Genomic DNA, 14039 nt, shown 5'->3' with positions numbered 1-14039 from the left:
ATTCAAAAGTACTTTAAAGCTTTTGAGATTCTTTAAAAATAGATAAATGAAATGTCATGTACTCCTCCCAACCTCCTTTTGCTTGGGGACTGTGATTTGACAAGTGTCATTTGTTACATTTCAATTTAGGGCTACAACAAGCCAAAAGCCTACATTGCAGCTCAAGGACCACTAAAATCAACAGCAGAAGATTTCTGGAGAATGATATGGGAACATAACGTAGAAGTTATTGTGATGATAACTAATCTTCTTGAGAAAGGAAGGGTATGAGTACTTTTGTGCATTATTTCTCTCCCTGATGTTGGTAGATAGCAGGCTCCTTTTTCTCTTTCAGAAATCTGTTTTAGACATTTTTGAGCAAAAAGAAATAGTTTGCAGTAGTTGCTTGTACGAGGATTGCTTATGGAAGTATAAAGATGAGTATAACGAAAACATTTAAACTCAATTGCAAATGATTGAAGTCTTGAAAGGAAGGTTCTAACTACAAAAAAAAAAAAAAAAGCCTTATATTCAGGAGTGGCCACAGCATGAGCTTTGGGCCGTGTTCCACTCTATTCTTTCGACCCTGGAAAGGAGAAGTCTATAGTTCATGAGAATTTTTCACGACACTTATTGGCATCTCCCTGTTAATCTCCCATGAGATCCTCTCCAAGTGTATGACCAAATGCATGTCTATGCAGGTCAGCTCATATCAGAGGATGTTACATGTTACATGATGGGAGTATGTAACGCACGTGTGAAATGAAAAGACATTGTATTACCTTTACCACATACTGGCAGCGATGCCTAAAATGCACTCAAGTTCTTGTCATGTGACCGACTAAGCATCTAACAAAGGGTACAGATACTGTAGATGCAGACAAAGGGCTATGCTGAGTTACCACCACTTTATATACACCACACTGTAAGCACGTATCTTCTAGCACTTCTAGAGAAAGAGGACTGGGCATCACAGCTCTGTATCATATATTCCTGTCACACACATGCTCACTTTTATCTACCCATGCTATGAATCAACCAAAAGCCACATATGACACTACTAACTTGAATGTATTCCTATTTCTATAGATTATCTGTTATTGTCTTTAGATTTTATAGTGCCTATACTACAACAAGTTCCACAGTGTAAGAGTACTTTTGCTCTGATAATATGATTTAAACTTCTCTGGTTTTTGAAGTATAAATACCATCTGTCAGATCTCTACAACACAAAAGAAATGCATCTAATTTTTTTCTCTCCTGAGCATCATGTCTATTATATGTGTGGTATATTGGGAGTTCCTGCATGTTTTTGTGGTGGAATGTGCTAATAAATTTCGATGTTTGAATCTTGATCATTTAACATTTTTCTTTTTTTCTCTGTTTCTCCTTCGATTTCTATCAGAGAAAGTGTGACCAGTACTGGCCTGCGGAAGGTAGTGAAGAATATGGGAACTTTTTGGTTACTCAGAAGAGTGTCCATGTACTTGCCTATTACACTGTGAGGAATTTTACTCTTAGAAACACAAAGATCAAAAAGGTTTGTGACGTCCTGAAAATGTAGGTTAGGCAAAAAGAAGTTGTAAAATTTTCTCATAGTATTTTCAAAGAAGTTGTTGGAAGTTTTCTTTTGTATAGGTAAAACTGAATGCTGTAGGTCTCAGGCAGCTAAGATGTTTGTCCAGATACTTCAGAGATGAGTTCAGCTAGTGGAGGAGATAGTGGTACGAAGTTTAGTTGGATGCCAGTAATGAGTGAGGTCAATACTGAGTCCAGTCATGTTTAACACCTTCATTAATGATCTGGATCATGGGGTAGAGTACACTCTCATTAAATTTGCAGATTTGCAGATGACATGAAACTAAAGGTAATGGCTGACTCACCAGTGGGCTGTGCAGCCATCCAGAAGGACTTTGACAGACTGGAGAGGAGGGTTGACAAAAAATCTCATGAAGTTCAACAAGGAGAAAGGCAGAGGCTTGCACCTGAGGAGTTGCCAGCTGGCAGGCAGTGTGGCAGAAAAGAGGACACCAAGTTGTACATGAGTCAGCAATGGGCCCTTGCTGCTAAAAAAGTTAATGATATTTTTGGCTGTATTAGGCAAAGTATCTCTAACAGATCCACAGAGGTGATCCTTCCCCTCTATTCAGCACTAATGAGGTCTTACCTGGAGTGATGGTCCAATTCTCAGTGTGAACACGCTGGAAAGAGTCTGTGAGGAGAGGCTGAGAGAGCTGGGACTGTTCAGCCTGGAGAAGAGAAGGCTCAGGGGGATTTCATCAGCTTGTATAAATACCTGAAGGGAGAGTGTAAAGAGGATGGAGCCAGGCTCTTTTCAGTGGTACCGAGGGACAGGACAAGAGGCAGTGGGCACAAACTGTAGCACAGGCAGTTCCATCTAGGCATCAGGAAACACTTCTTTACTGTGCAGTTGACAGAGCAGACAGAGCATTGGCACAGGTTGCCCAGAGGTCACTGAGGCTCCTCCTTGGAGATCTTCAGAAGCCATCTGGATGTGGTCCTGGGCAACCTGCTCTGAATGTTCTTGCCTGAACAGGATTTGGACCAGATGATCTCCAGAGGTCTCTTCCATCTTCAGCCATTCTCTGGTACTGTGAGGTACTGGCCTGTAGTTCTAATGTGGTGTATGACCATCAGAGATAAGAATGTGGTCACACTGGAGAGTCAACGTGGACTTTGCCTGGTGAGCAGGAGGACAAAATTTCAGAGTGAGATCAGGTAGTAGAAAATGTGGGTTGAATTTAATCATCAACTTTAGCTATCAATTTTCCTTTTTAAGGAAGTAAGTTTTACTTGTCTACAAAACAGATGAATCCAAACCTTGCTTAACTGAAATCAGCAACAGCATGCTCAACAATGGCATCCTGGAAATATAATTTGGGCGAAAGGGAATGGCTACAAAAGGAATTGCCTACTTTGAGGGAAATCCTTAGAACTTATTTCATTTCAGCCACCTAAATCTTAAATATCTAGTCTCTCAGCCTCCCTGTACAATCCATGAATAACATACAGCCTCCATTGTCAAGTAATTTTCCCAGCTGTTCGAGGAATCTCTCTTTGGATAAGATGACTTGCTTTGGATAAGATGACTTGGTTTGGATGAGGTAACACCATCTTTGAGTTGCCAATGAAGCAGTGGGCTTAGAAAAGCACCCCGAATGAGCTTACTTCCCCTGTACATCATTAAAGCTGGGTGAAAGGAATCATATCCTTTCTACCCACCTGGCAGAGAATATGAGTGGCAGATAATTTGGTGAATATTAACAGCAGTTGTAATTTGTTACTTTTCCAGTGTTCTCAGCCTTTCACTATGTCTTTCTAAAGGACAGTGAGTGACAGTTCATTTTTTCCATTCAGTGGACAAATTGATGAGACGGAAATGCTGGTCCTTGCTATTCCTCGTGAGCAATGGAATATTCAGAACTAGGTAGTACTTTGGTGTGTTAACTAAATATAGTTTTCAGGAAATATTGGGTACATAAGTTGAATTACAAAGAGTTGTCTTTGCAATGTGAGCTGCTTCTGTATGGAATTATCTTTCTGTTGCAGGGTTCCCAGAAAGGGAGGTCTAGTGGACGTGTAGTAACTCAGTACCATTATACCCAGTGGCCCGACATGGGTGTTCCAGAGTACACGCTGCCCGTGCTCACCTTCGTGCGGAAGGCATCGCATGCCAAGCGCCATGCTGTGGGGCCGATTGTGGTTCATTGCAGGTGTGCTTTTACCGCCGTAAGGTTCACTCCACTTTTGTTTTGCAGAAAAAAAGAATTTTTCAGTGGTGGGTTAAGCAAAATTTCACTCTCACACTTAACAACTCCTGATGGAAGAAGATTAATTTCTTAGCTGGTACTTCTGTCTTTGGTAAGGCCAACTAATCAACTCTCTACAATTTCTATACGCCTCCATAATGGCTGTAAACAAGATCACGCTGCTCTGCATTACGTTCTCTTTTTTTATTTTTTTTGCAAAAATACTTTCCTTTTTTACATTTTAGCACATTTCTTTACCACTGTTTTGATTGCTGTGAGTTTATCAGATATGTGTAAGGCAGTAATTGCTTCCTTTCCGCCAATAAATATCCTTAGGATGTGTTTGGCTCATGCATTCTTTGGTGCAGGGATACTCTGTAACCCTAAGAGGAGCTCTGTACACAAAACAAGACTCACACTCTTCCTGGCTGAACTACAACTCTGCTGTTGTTAACACTGCTCTGCTCTCTAGCAGTCATTTGCAATGGAGGAGCACTCTGGGGAGTGGTGTGAGGTCTGCATGTGCCGCGGCGTGCAGGCAGGTGTTCTATCAGCTCTCACTGAACTGGGCAGCCCAGGGAACAGTGCTTTAAAAGGGCTTGTAGGGCCTGGAATGACTTCACAATGCCCGTGGAGGACCGGGTTATTGTAAAATATATAAGCAGGTTCTGGTTTTCCACTGTAGTACCTCACCTTTGATGGAACATTTGGAAAGAGAACCTCCTCATGAATTCTGTCCTTCTGGAGCTGACTCTGAGGAAGCCAACAGGTAAAGTCACCTCACAAATGCTGAAAATGAAGATATTTTATTTCTAGGATGATCTAATGTGACTGAAATATCTTTTTAGCTTAGAAAATGAAAATTCTACATTTTGGTTGTTCTGTTGCTATCTGCATCCTGTCTGTTCTCAAGGAGTTCAAAACAAGGGTTTCCCCAAAATACCAAGGCTGAGATCTGTGCCAGCAGGCTGAGAGATCAGCAGTTCATTATAAATCAATTACACTGTGTTTTTTAGAAGTGAACAGGGGTCAGTTGTGTGGCTTCATTCAGACATCTCCATTGGGTCCCAGGTATAACTCACCTCTGTAGGCAATTCTGTACAGCTTTGAGTTCACCTGCTACCAGCAACTATGGCATTCCAAAGGAGAATCGTGTTAGAAATTTAACTGCTACTTATCTTTACAGGCTGTGTGTAGCACACATGTGAGGAACTACATGAAACCTTATTTAGCTATTTTTGCGTTTTGGTACTTTTCATGTTTTCTCTTTCATAACAAATAGTGATGGTGTCTGGTAATCCTTGTATTTTTTGGTGTGTTTACCAGTTTGTTGATAACCTGGACCTTTCAATTTTATACCATGCTTATTTAGGCAGTTTTTTTACAGCAAACAGAACTCATGCCACCCATGCTTTGTGCTGTCTCTGAGGAAGAAATAGGGTGACTGAATTAGCACATATGGACTGGGGCTTGCATCTGCCTGCAAGCTGCCATGCAGGCCCAGCATGTGCTGCTGCCCTGTACCAATACACATAACAGCTCTACATCACCAAGAGGGGAATTGCAATTGCCTAATTCCTATGTGTGACAAGAAAACAAAACAAAAAGAAGACCTTTTGACTTAGTACTCCTGACCCAGATGTTTTATGAAACATAAAAAACAAAACAAACACTGCAACAATACAGCTATTGTTATGTTAAATGAGTCAGAGTTCCTAACGTTTGATGAAACTTTTCTTCTGCATCTCCCCTCTGTCAGAAGGAACTCAACCACTGCTTGCTTTGTTGGCCATATCTGAAGAGTACTAATTTTTTTTTCTATAGATGTACCTTCAGTGGCTTTGACACTTCCAAGGATTTCCCTCAGTCTGGTGTCTTTGAAAGGTCCTCAGGCAGCATCTGTAATGGGTGGCATAATGCAGCTTTCCCTTTAAAGTGATGTACATTTCAACATAGAAGAACTTGAGCACGTTGACTGTGCCCAAATGCTGACATACGCCATACTTTGTGGGTATAATTGATAAAATATCCTAAGGAGTATCAAAAGGCTGAAAACTGTAGACCTGCAGGAACAGCATTGTTCTTTTTCAATTGATGCTGTAAAAATCATTTAAGAAAATGACCCTTAGTTGTATTCCCTCGCAAAGAAAAAGATGAATTGGGAAGATTTTTCTTCATTACTAGCCTTGGTGCTTCAGCAAAGTAATATAATCATGCAATAAAATTTGTAGAGCAAAAGCTTCCCCTACAGACCGATTTGTTGAAAAAGCTGTTTATAAGAAACTATTCTTTCCATGACTGTTGTACTGCAAGCTCAAGAATGTTTTTTTGTTTTATAGCGCTGGTGTTGGGAGGACAGGCACTTACATAGTGTTAGACAGCATGCTGCAGCAAATTCAGCATGAGGGGACAGTCAACATATTTGGATTCTTAAAACACATACGTACCCAAAGGAACTATTTGGTGCAGACTGAGGTAAGACAAATATCTGTTTAATGAGACTTAGCAATTTTCACATTTCTGTGAATTCGGTCTTCATTTTGGCACTGCCAGACAGACAGGCAGTCAGTTGCCAGACTGGACTTTCCCCTTCCCTTCTTGTTGTGGTGCCATACTGTAGGCTCACTTAGTGCAATGCACTTATAAATGACCTATCTGTAGGCCTTGCCAGTTTATTAGGGAGGACTCAGAAGAAAGAAGACCTGCATGAATCATGCTTCCCACTGCAGCACTTTCTTGGCAGGGCATGCATTTTTGTTGTGGATTTTTAAAGGAAACACCATTTTCACATGCTCAGATCTTTACTAAACGTGACCAAACAATTGAACAGTAATAAGTTGGAAGAAAGTTGTTTCAACCAAAGATGATCTATAGCTGATTTAAACTGAATATCATATATAGAATAGTGAAAGATGAGAAGAAAACAGTAAGGGCAACAGCAGGGCTTTTTGAAGTCTATTTCAGGTTTCAGGAACAGGTGTTTAGATTCCCCAGTGCCTTTCAATAGAAAAAAAAAGGTAATTGACAGCAGCACAGGCACTTCTTCCAAAGGATGAGAGAGAGAAAATAGAAGATAGCAGTAGGAACTGGGAGTGATTGCTTTATTGTAACAATGAGAGAGAAAGCCACATAACAAGCTGACTTGAAAATTTGACTTCAGGCTATGCTTGCATTTTTTACTTTATTGAGTTAAACATGAATGTATATGTCAATGTAACATTTCGCAGGTGGTGGGGATTTGCCATTGTACCGTATATACCTTGTGTGTAGTTCAATATCACCTGTAAATGTGTTCTATCCCTGGAGAGGAACAGCTTTCACTGCAAAGGACCCCTTTTGACAAGACTGCCCTGCAGCAGCAAGCTGTGAAGAAATGCCAACCATGTCAGACACGTCAGCTCAGCAAGAGATGTCCAGGGGAATCTGAGCATAATTGGTACTTATGTGCTTGCTTTCATTTTTGTAGGAGCAATACATCTTCATTCATGATGCACTGGTTGAAGCAATTCTCAGTAAAGAAACAGAAGTCCTTGAGACTCATATTCATGCCTATGTTAATGCCCTCTTGATACCTGGACCAACAGGAAAGACCCGGCTGGAGAAGCAATTCAAGGTGAGCTGAGGCAGTCACATAAAAAACTTGGTAATTGTGAGCGTCAGTGACTTGAAAGTAGGTATGTCAGCACAACATTCATTAGTTTGTCATATCTATAATTAACTGTAAAACCTAAATTTGGAGCATGTTGACAAATTCATATAGTCAGAACATAAAAATTATTTGCATGCATTTCAGATTTTTTTTTCTAAATATGAGAGTATGAGAAGCAGGCCAGTAAGGAGATTTTGGAAAATCTAACCACATCTTTGCATGAAGATCCCTATTCTGGTAAAAATGGTGTGATCAATATGGGTCAGGCAACAGATTCCCCTCAGTACAAGGCCATGGCTTGAAAATGGGAGTCACTTCAGTAGGCAGTAAATGAATATTTTGGTGTTTTGTCTGTTTGAATGCTATTAGTTGAAACAAGCAAGACAATGAGACTCCCCTATCAGTCCTATATGCTTCACAGGTTTGAAGACAAAATCAGGAAGCTCATCACCAATATACTTCGGGCTGCCTCACATCAGGGGCAGCACTGGCTGTGTAACGGTGCCAACTTTTTTGTGTGGACATTTACTGTTTGCCAGAATTATTTCATGTTATATGCAGGCAAAACAGAAGTGACAGTGGAGTAGCAACAAGAAGTAGGGGGTCTGGATGTGGGAACAATTTGAAGAGGCATTTCTGTAAGCATGTTGGCACCTTTGATCCAGTGAAAAAAAAAGTGAAGAGGAAAGGTTCTGGTAATTTGCTAAGTAGTTTAGCCAGATAACTGAATTCTGAAGTTAATCTGTGCATCCTTGTATTTAATGCAGCTGATGGAATAATGGCTTTTGCACAGTGACCTGTTTTTTTAACTTCATTGTTTCAGTTACTGAGCCAATCTAACACACAGCAGTGCGATTACTCAACTGCACTCAAACAATGTAACAGGGAAAAGAATCGAACTTCATCCATCATTCCTGGTAAGCTTGTTCAAATTGATTTCTCTGGGTGGAAAAATGTTTATGAACAATGTGTGTCAAACCTTTAACATTTCCTTAGCAAGATCTGAAGATACCTGCATTGCTATGGAACAATGTTTTGTAAAGTACTTCTAATGAAGAAATAGTTTGTCCAAATACAACACACACAACAATCAAATAGATGTCTGGATAACACTTCATCCTGATAGGTAGAGTTCAGTTTTGTTATCATTCTGTGAGACACTTGGGATTATTACTGTAATACAAAAATACATGCAATACAGGCACATGCATGCTAATTCATAATTTCTTTTTTTACAGTGGAAAGATCTAGAGTGGGTATCTCATCACTGTCTGGTGAAGGCACAGACTACATCAATGCTTCCTATATTATGGTAAGTGAGTTAACTGTGCTGCTGAAAATAGCATCCCATTCTATAGGTATTTCCAAAGCTGCCAAGTACCCACGTTGTAGGGACACAGTACTGAACTGGAAAGCTCCTTTCTTCCATTATCCACTCTTTCCCTGAAAGAGTTACTTCCCAAGAGTGTATTATTATTATTATTATTATTATTATTATTATTATTATTATTATTATTATTATTATCATTATTATTATTATTGTTATTTTAAGTTCAATAAAGTGCACTGCATTTTGACTACCAGTAGAATGAGAAATTCCCATCATAGTTTTAAAAATTAGTAAATCTGAATATAGAAGAATCTTTTCAGATTAACTGGAAGCGTTAACTAACAAGCTAGCTTTTACTGTGGTTTACCTTCCTGCTCATCTTGCCAGAGACTTTATGCCAGCTTTTGCAGTTGGCATAGTCCAAGGCAGCATAACTCAACAGGTTTTCATTATCTCTTGGTTCCCTGGGTTTCCTTCAACTCTTTTCCCCTTCAGTAACTGAGAGGGAGGAGTAAATGCTCCCTGAATATTCAGGAAGGAGATAGGAAGTGTCTCTCTGCAGAGAGTGCAAAGCAGTTAGCTTTTGTGGTAACCAGTTGGTCTAACATCTATACAGATTAAGGCACTTCTTGGGATTTTTGCAAATGTTCCAAATATTCTTTTATTTGTTTCATGTTGCCAACAACATTAGAAGCCTGACTAATGTAGAACAATTAGCATGTGCAACTGAGCTGATATATTTTCATTCTGAGTTGGCTGTTTCAGTTCTATTGATTTCTTTTGTATTTTCTTATTCAAATTCTTCAGTTTTATAAATTATTTCAGTGTAATTGATTTTAATCTTCACACATGGAAAATACTGTGATTAAAGTTTTTTTTCTTCTGATATTTGTAGGAAACCAAAGGAAGCACATCCCTAGAATTTATTTTCTAGACTTCTGTTTCTATCCAGAAAAAAACCTTCCTTTAAGTGTTAAGAGTTGGGTGTCAGTTCTGATTCCTGTGGTTTTGTATTGCAGGGTTATTATCAAAGTAATGAATTTATTATTACCCAGCATCCCTTACTACAGACTATCAAGGATTTCTGGAGAATGATATGGGACCATAATGCCCAGCTAATAGTCATGCTCCCTGATAGCCAGAATATGGTAAGATTGATGGCTGATGGCTGTGGTTTTACATATGAATTTTACTAATTTAAACATTTTTAAATATGCAGGTTATGAGACAATATCTCGGATTTTGTAAAAACCAATTTAAAAAGTAGTAATATTATACTGAGCGTAAAATCCAAATCTGGAGATCCTTATCTCAGCAAATCATAGTTGAGATGAGGAAGTATTCAATCATTTAATCATTTCCTTTCTTTTTATTCTTTTCCTTGAGGCTGAAGATGAATTTGTGTACTGGCCAAACAAAGATGAGCCTATAAACTGTGAGACTTTCAAAGTTACTATGATTGCTGAAGAACACAAGTGTCTGTCTAATGAGGAAAAGCTCATAATCCAAGACTTTATTTTAGAAGCTACACAGGTAACACTGCCATAAAATTGTAACTCTCGCGATTTGGTTTGATAAAAGCTAATACCTATATTTTGTGACATTTTCTTTTGGTAAATGAGTGCTAAAATTCCACGGCTTTGAAAAACCCATGGAGAGAGCAAACTCTGCAGGTAATTTGGTGACATTGAATAGGGCAGTCCGACTACCATAGTGGTGGGATTCTGTATGTGGAGTCTGGAGCCAGACTGCAATAGAGGCAAGAATAAGAAAACTATCTTTCACCAAACTGATTTATGCTTTTTTCACTCTTCTAGGATGACTATGTACTCGAAGTGAGGCATTTTCAGTGTCCAAAATGGCCAAATCCTGATAGTCCTATTAGCAAAACCTTTGAACTGATCAGCATCATCAAAGAGGAGACGTCCAACCGTGACGGACCCATGATTGTACATGATGAGTAAGCACTGCGGCTTTCAGTTCATCTTGTTTTTGTGTAGAGCCATTCTTTCTTCTCATTTAGAGTAAAAGCCACTGAAATAAGGCACAAAGCCTACCCCTAGCAACAGTGCTGTTTTTCTGTGTCAGCTGCACCCACAAGAGAAGCATTTTGCTTTTGTCACACTCTGAATGTTCTCATTTCAGTTCTATCATTATGATACTGCAGATAATTGCTGAGTTGGGCACCTGTGGAGAAAATCAGTCAGGGTTTCATTCTGTGTTATCGAGAGAAGTTAGAGTATTGAGACGAGGCACCTTACTCTCCTCTAGATGCTTGATATTGGCCGTAAATACTGAAATGTTGTAACCAGGCCCAGAGGCCTTCAGGATTTGCTTAGAAGAGGACTGTGGGAGAATACAGCTGAGTCTGTCTCCTGAAGACTTCCCAGCAGTCATAGCTGAAAGCTGTGAAGTTGTGTGCAGTCCCATTTCAGAAAAATGCCAGCATCACAAAAATTCATCACCTAACTGTGGTATTTCCTTTAGCTGTGGAAGCCTGATCTTGTGTTTTGTTTATTACTTTACAAAGGCACGGAGGGGTGACAGCAGGCACTTTCTGTGCTCTGACAACACTCATGCATCAACTGGAAAATGAGAACTCGGTGGATGTTTACCAGGTAGCAAAGATGATAAATTTGATGAGGCCTGGAGTCTTTACAGACATTGTAAGTAATAACCAAAATATGTGCAAAGTTCTTCTAGGGTGTGTGGTACTGTTAACGTGCTTAGGTCCTAGGGCAACATTATTGCACCATTGGTGTGTTCATTTCTGTGTAGGTTAATCAAAAAAGTCTTCCAGAAGTGCGTAGTGGACCTGATGCTTATTCTGAAACAGGGTATTTCCTGTTAAATATTATGTGGTTATCAAGTGGACTTACTCAAAATATATAGAGCTGCCACTATCATATGTAAATCTTCACTGTATCATGTAAATAATGGGCTCAATCCAACAAGGAATACGTTCCTACTCCAGGCAGACCCTGAGGTAGTTAACCTTGTTTCACAATCAAGGATTAAAAGAAAGCCAACGGCTCAGTAGTAGCCATAATCCTGCCTCCATTCAATCTGTGGGAACTTTGCAACAGACTTTACAAGGATCATATTTAGCACAGAATATTACTTTAAAAATGCATTGTTTTTTTTTCCCCCCCACCTGTACTGTGCTCCTTAATGTTGTGGTCCACACTGTGTGCAGGAGGAGCCATTAGTCTGAAAATGAATAAAGCAGCTAAACAATACAACAAAGCGTGGAGCACACTACGTTAACAGGCTGACACATCCGCTGTTAATTACTTTCAAATAATAGCATTACAAGGCATTATAGTCTATTATTTACAAAAACACACTGAATGTACCCTCTTTTCTTCCCCAGGAACAGTACCAGTTTCTGTACAAAGCGATTCTCAGCCTTGTCAGCACAAGGCAAGAGGAAAACCCTTCAGCATCTATGGACAGTAATGGCTCAGCTTTGCCAGATGGAAATGCAGCTGAAAGTTTAGAATCTTTAGTTTAAGTAACAAAGCAAATTGAACACACAAACACTTTGCACCACATCAGTCACATCTGGAGTTTACCATTATTCTTTTCAGTTTTATACTCAGTGGGGGGAAATCTGTCCAGTTACTCTCTATATAATCAGTCCCCAACTTTTGTTCCAGCAAAGTCATTTCTGTGACTTATGACTTTACTGAGGAACTTTTATCATTAACAATGTGTGCCTTTTCTTGAACGATTTCTTGTAATACGTTGTTCTGTTTGGACTAACTTGATTGACTTTTACAGTGTTTCTAAGAATTGAATTGTGGTACGTTTTTTCAGTATTAGTTTTTGATTTATCTGGCTTTACTTTTAACATAAATTTATCATATTTATAGGTGTTAGGGGATTCTCATTTACAAGCGAACGTCATGGTTTTAGTATTTGATTTATTTGCTGTATTTATAACAATCTACATTTGCTAGAAATATAACTTTTAATATAGCAGAATGTAAATAAAATACTGTTCTCCATAACATTCCGCATTTTAAGACTTCAATTAGACATTCAGCATAGTAATCTGATACTTACTGTAAATACTGCTACTTCTATAGTGATTCCATGGACCAAATTTATATTTATAATTGTAGATTTTTATATTTTACTACAGAGTCAGTTTTCTAGTTCTGTGTAATTGCCTTGTTAAAATGATGTAGTCCAGTATGTTTTTATTTTAACAAAGTCTTCTGATATATAATTGTGCATATTAAGCAATTAACCTTCATATAGCTGCATGTGATTTTAACCTTTTGTGAGGAATAGAAATCATTTGTTTTGAAATGAGAAGTTTTTATGAGAATAACACCAGTACTTGGCATTGTTAAATTGTTTTTACCTATGGCATTGCAAAAATAAATATAAATATTCCAATCTGTGCCTCACAGTCTACCACACACAGTAAACAGTCTGCACTGTTGGCATGGGAGAGTTGTGCCTTACAATGTGTCCCTTAGCCAAGTTAAACCCCCTTGAGAAATAGGATTTATTGTTTTTTCCCTCTTTTTTGGCATTACATTTGTTTTATTTTGCAAGTGGTAAGAGCTACAAAGGGACAGCACCCACTCATTGTCCTAAAAAACACACGTTGCTACAGCACTGTGGGATTCCACGTACGCTTCCCTTCACAGCATTCAGGCAGGAAGTTGATAGCAGAGAGGTGCATCACACTGCACTTTGAATGAGGCAATACGTTCACTTCCCAGGTGGTCTGAGAGCTGCTTGCTACTTCCTTTGAAGGTTGTCTGGAACCCTGAATTTTCACATCTAGGTTAAGGAGGACAGCTGTGCTATAAAATTCCCCTCTTTCATCCCAAAAACAGAGCATGCACTCAGACACTCCTTTCTTAATCTCCTGGGGCGCATGTAGGAAAGAGGTTAATTGTGATCTTATGGTCATTTCCAAATCATATTCCATAATCTTCTTACCTTCTACTTCTGCTCTTCACCATATTAGCACACAGCATAAGAAACTGCAGTGTGCATCTGCTAGTTCTTCGACCTCTTGTAAGAAAACCAGCCTGGAGCCTCACGTAACTTTGTTCTTTTTCTTTTGGTATCCTCTATTCACGTACTTGCAATTGCCTATAGTTGCACATACAAAGTAGGCTTTTGGTCATTAAATTGTATTACAGTTTTCAAGCCTATAAGGACCAAGAGCAATAAAAGGAATTCTCCTTTCTCAAATCCCATCTTGATATAACTGTTCCTTTCAACCTACACTGTTTTGCAGACATTTTAAAATGATAATCCAAGGAATCAGCTGTTGTTCAAGGTT

The 14039-nt window shown here is 39.0% G+C and overlaps 1 protein-coding gene across 3 annotated transcripts in view; it reads left to right on the top strand.

Moving 5' to 3' along the window:
- The window catches only part of PTPRZ1 (protein tyrosine phosphatase receptor type Z1), a 130480-nt gene extending 117345 nt beyond the window's left edge, over positions 1–13135 (top strand). For 2 of the 3 annotated variants that reach the window (XM_085218647.1, XM_085218644.1), the window contains exons 18-29: positions 130–264; positions 1385–1519; positions 3550–3713; positions 6089–6224; positions 7216–7362; positions 8222–8315; positions 8637–8710; positions 9748–9876; positions 10115–10261; positions 10546–10688; positions 11259–11394; positions 12102–13135. In XM_085218647.1, coding sequence (XP_085074773.1) covers positions 130–264; positions 1385–1519; positions 3550–3713; positions 6089–6224; positions 7216–7362; positions 8222–8315; positions 8637–8710; positions 9748–9876; positions 10115–10261; positions 10546–10688; positions 11259–11394; positions 12102–12242 — 1581 coding nt within the window. In that variant the 3' untranslated portion in view covers positions 12243–13135. Of the gene's footprint in view, positions 1–129; positions 265–1384; positions 1520–3549; positions 3714–4434; positions 4519–6088; positions 6225–7215; positions 7363–8221; positions 8316–8636; positions 8711–9747; positions 9877–10114; positions 10262–10545; positions 10689–11258; positions 11395–12101 lie in introns of all 3 variants that reach the window. The other variant, XM_085218637.1, reaches the window with a different exon arrangement.
- Positions 13136–14039: the final 904 nt, after the last annotated feature.

This window comes from Meleagris gallopavo, chromosome 1 (assembly GCF_905368555.1).
Source record: "Meleagris gallopavo chromosome 1, MGAL_WU_HG_1.1, whole genome shotgun sequence".
Taxonomy (NCBI): Eukaryota; Metazoa; Chordata; class Aves; order Galliformes; family Phasianidae; genus Meleagris; species Meleagris gallopavo.
This window is presented reverse-complemented; position numbering and strand designations above follow the sequence as displayed.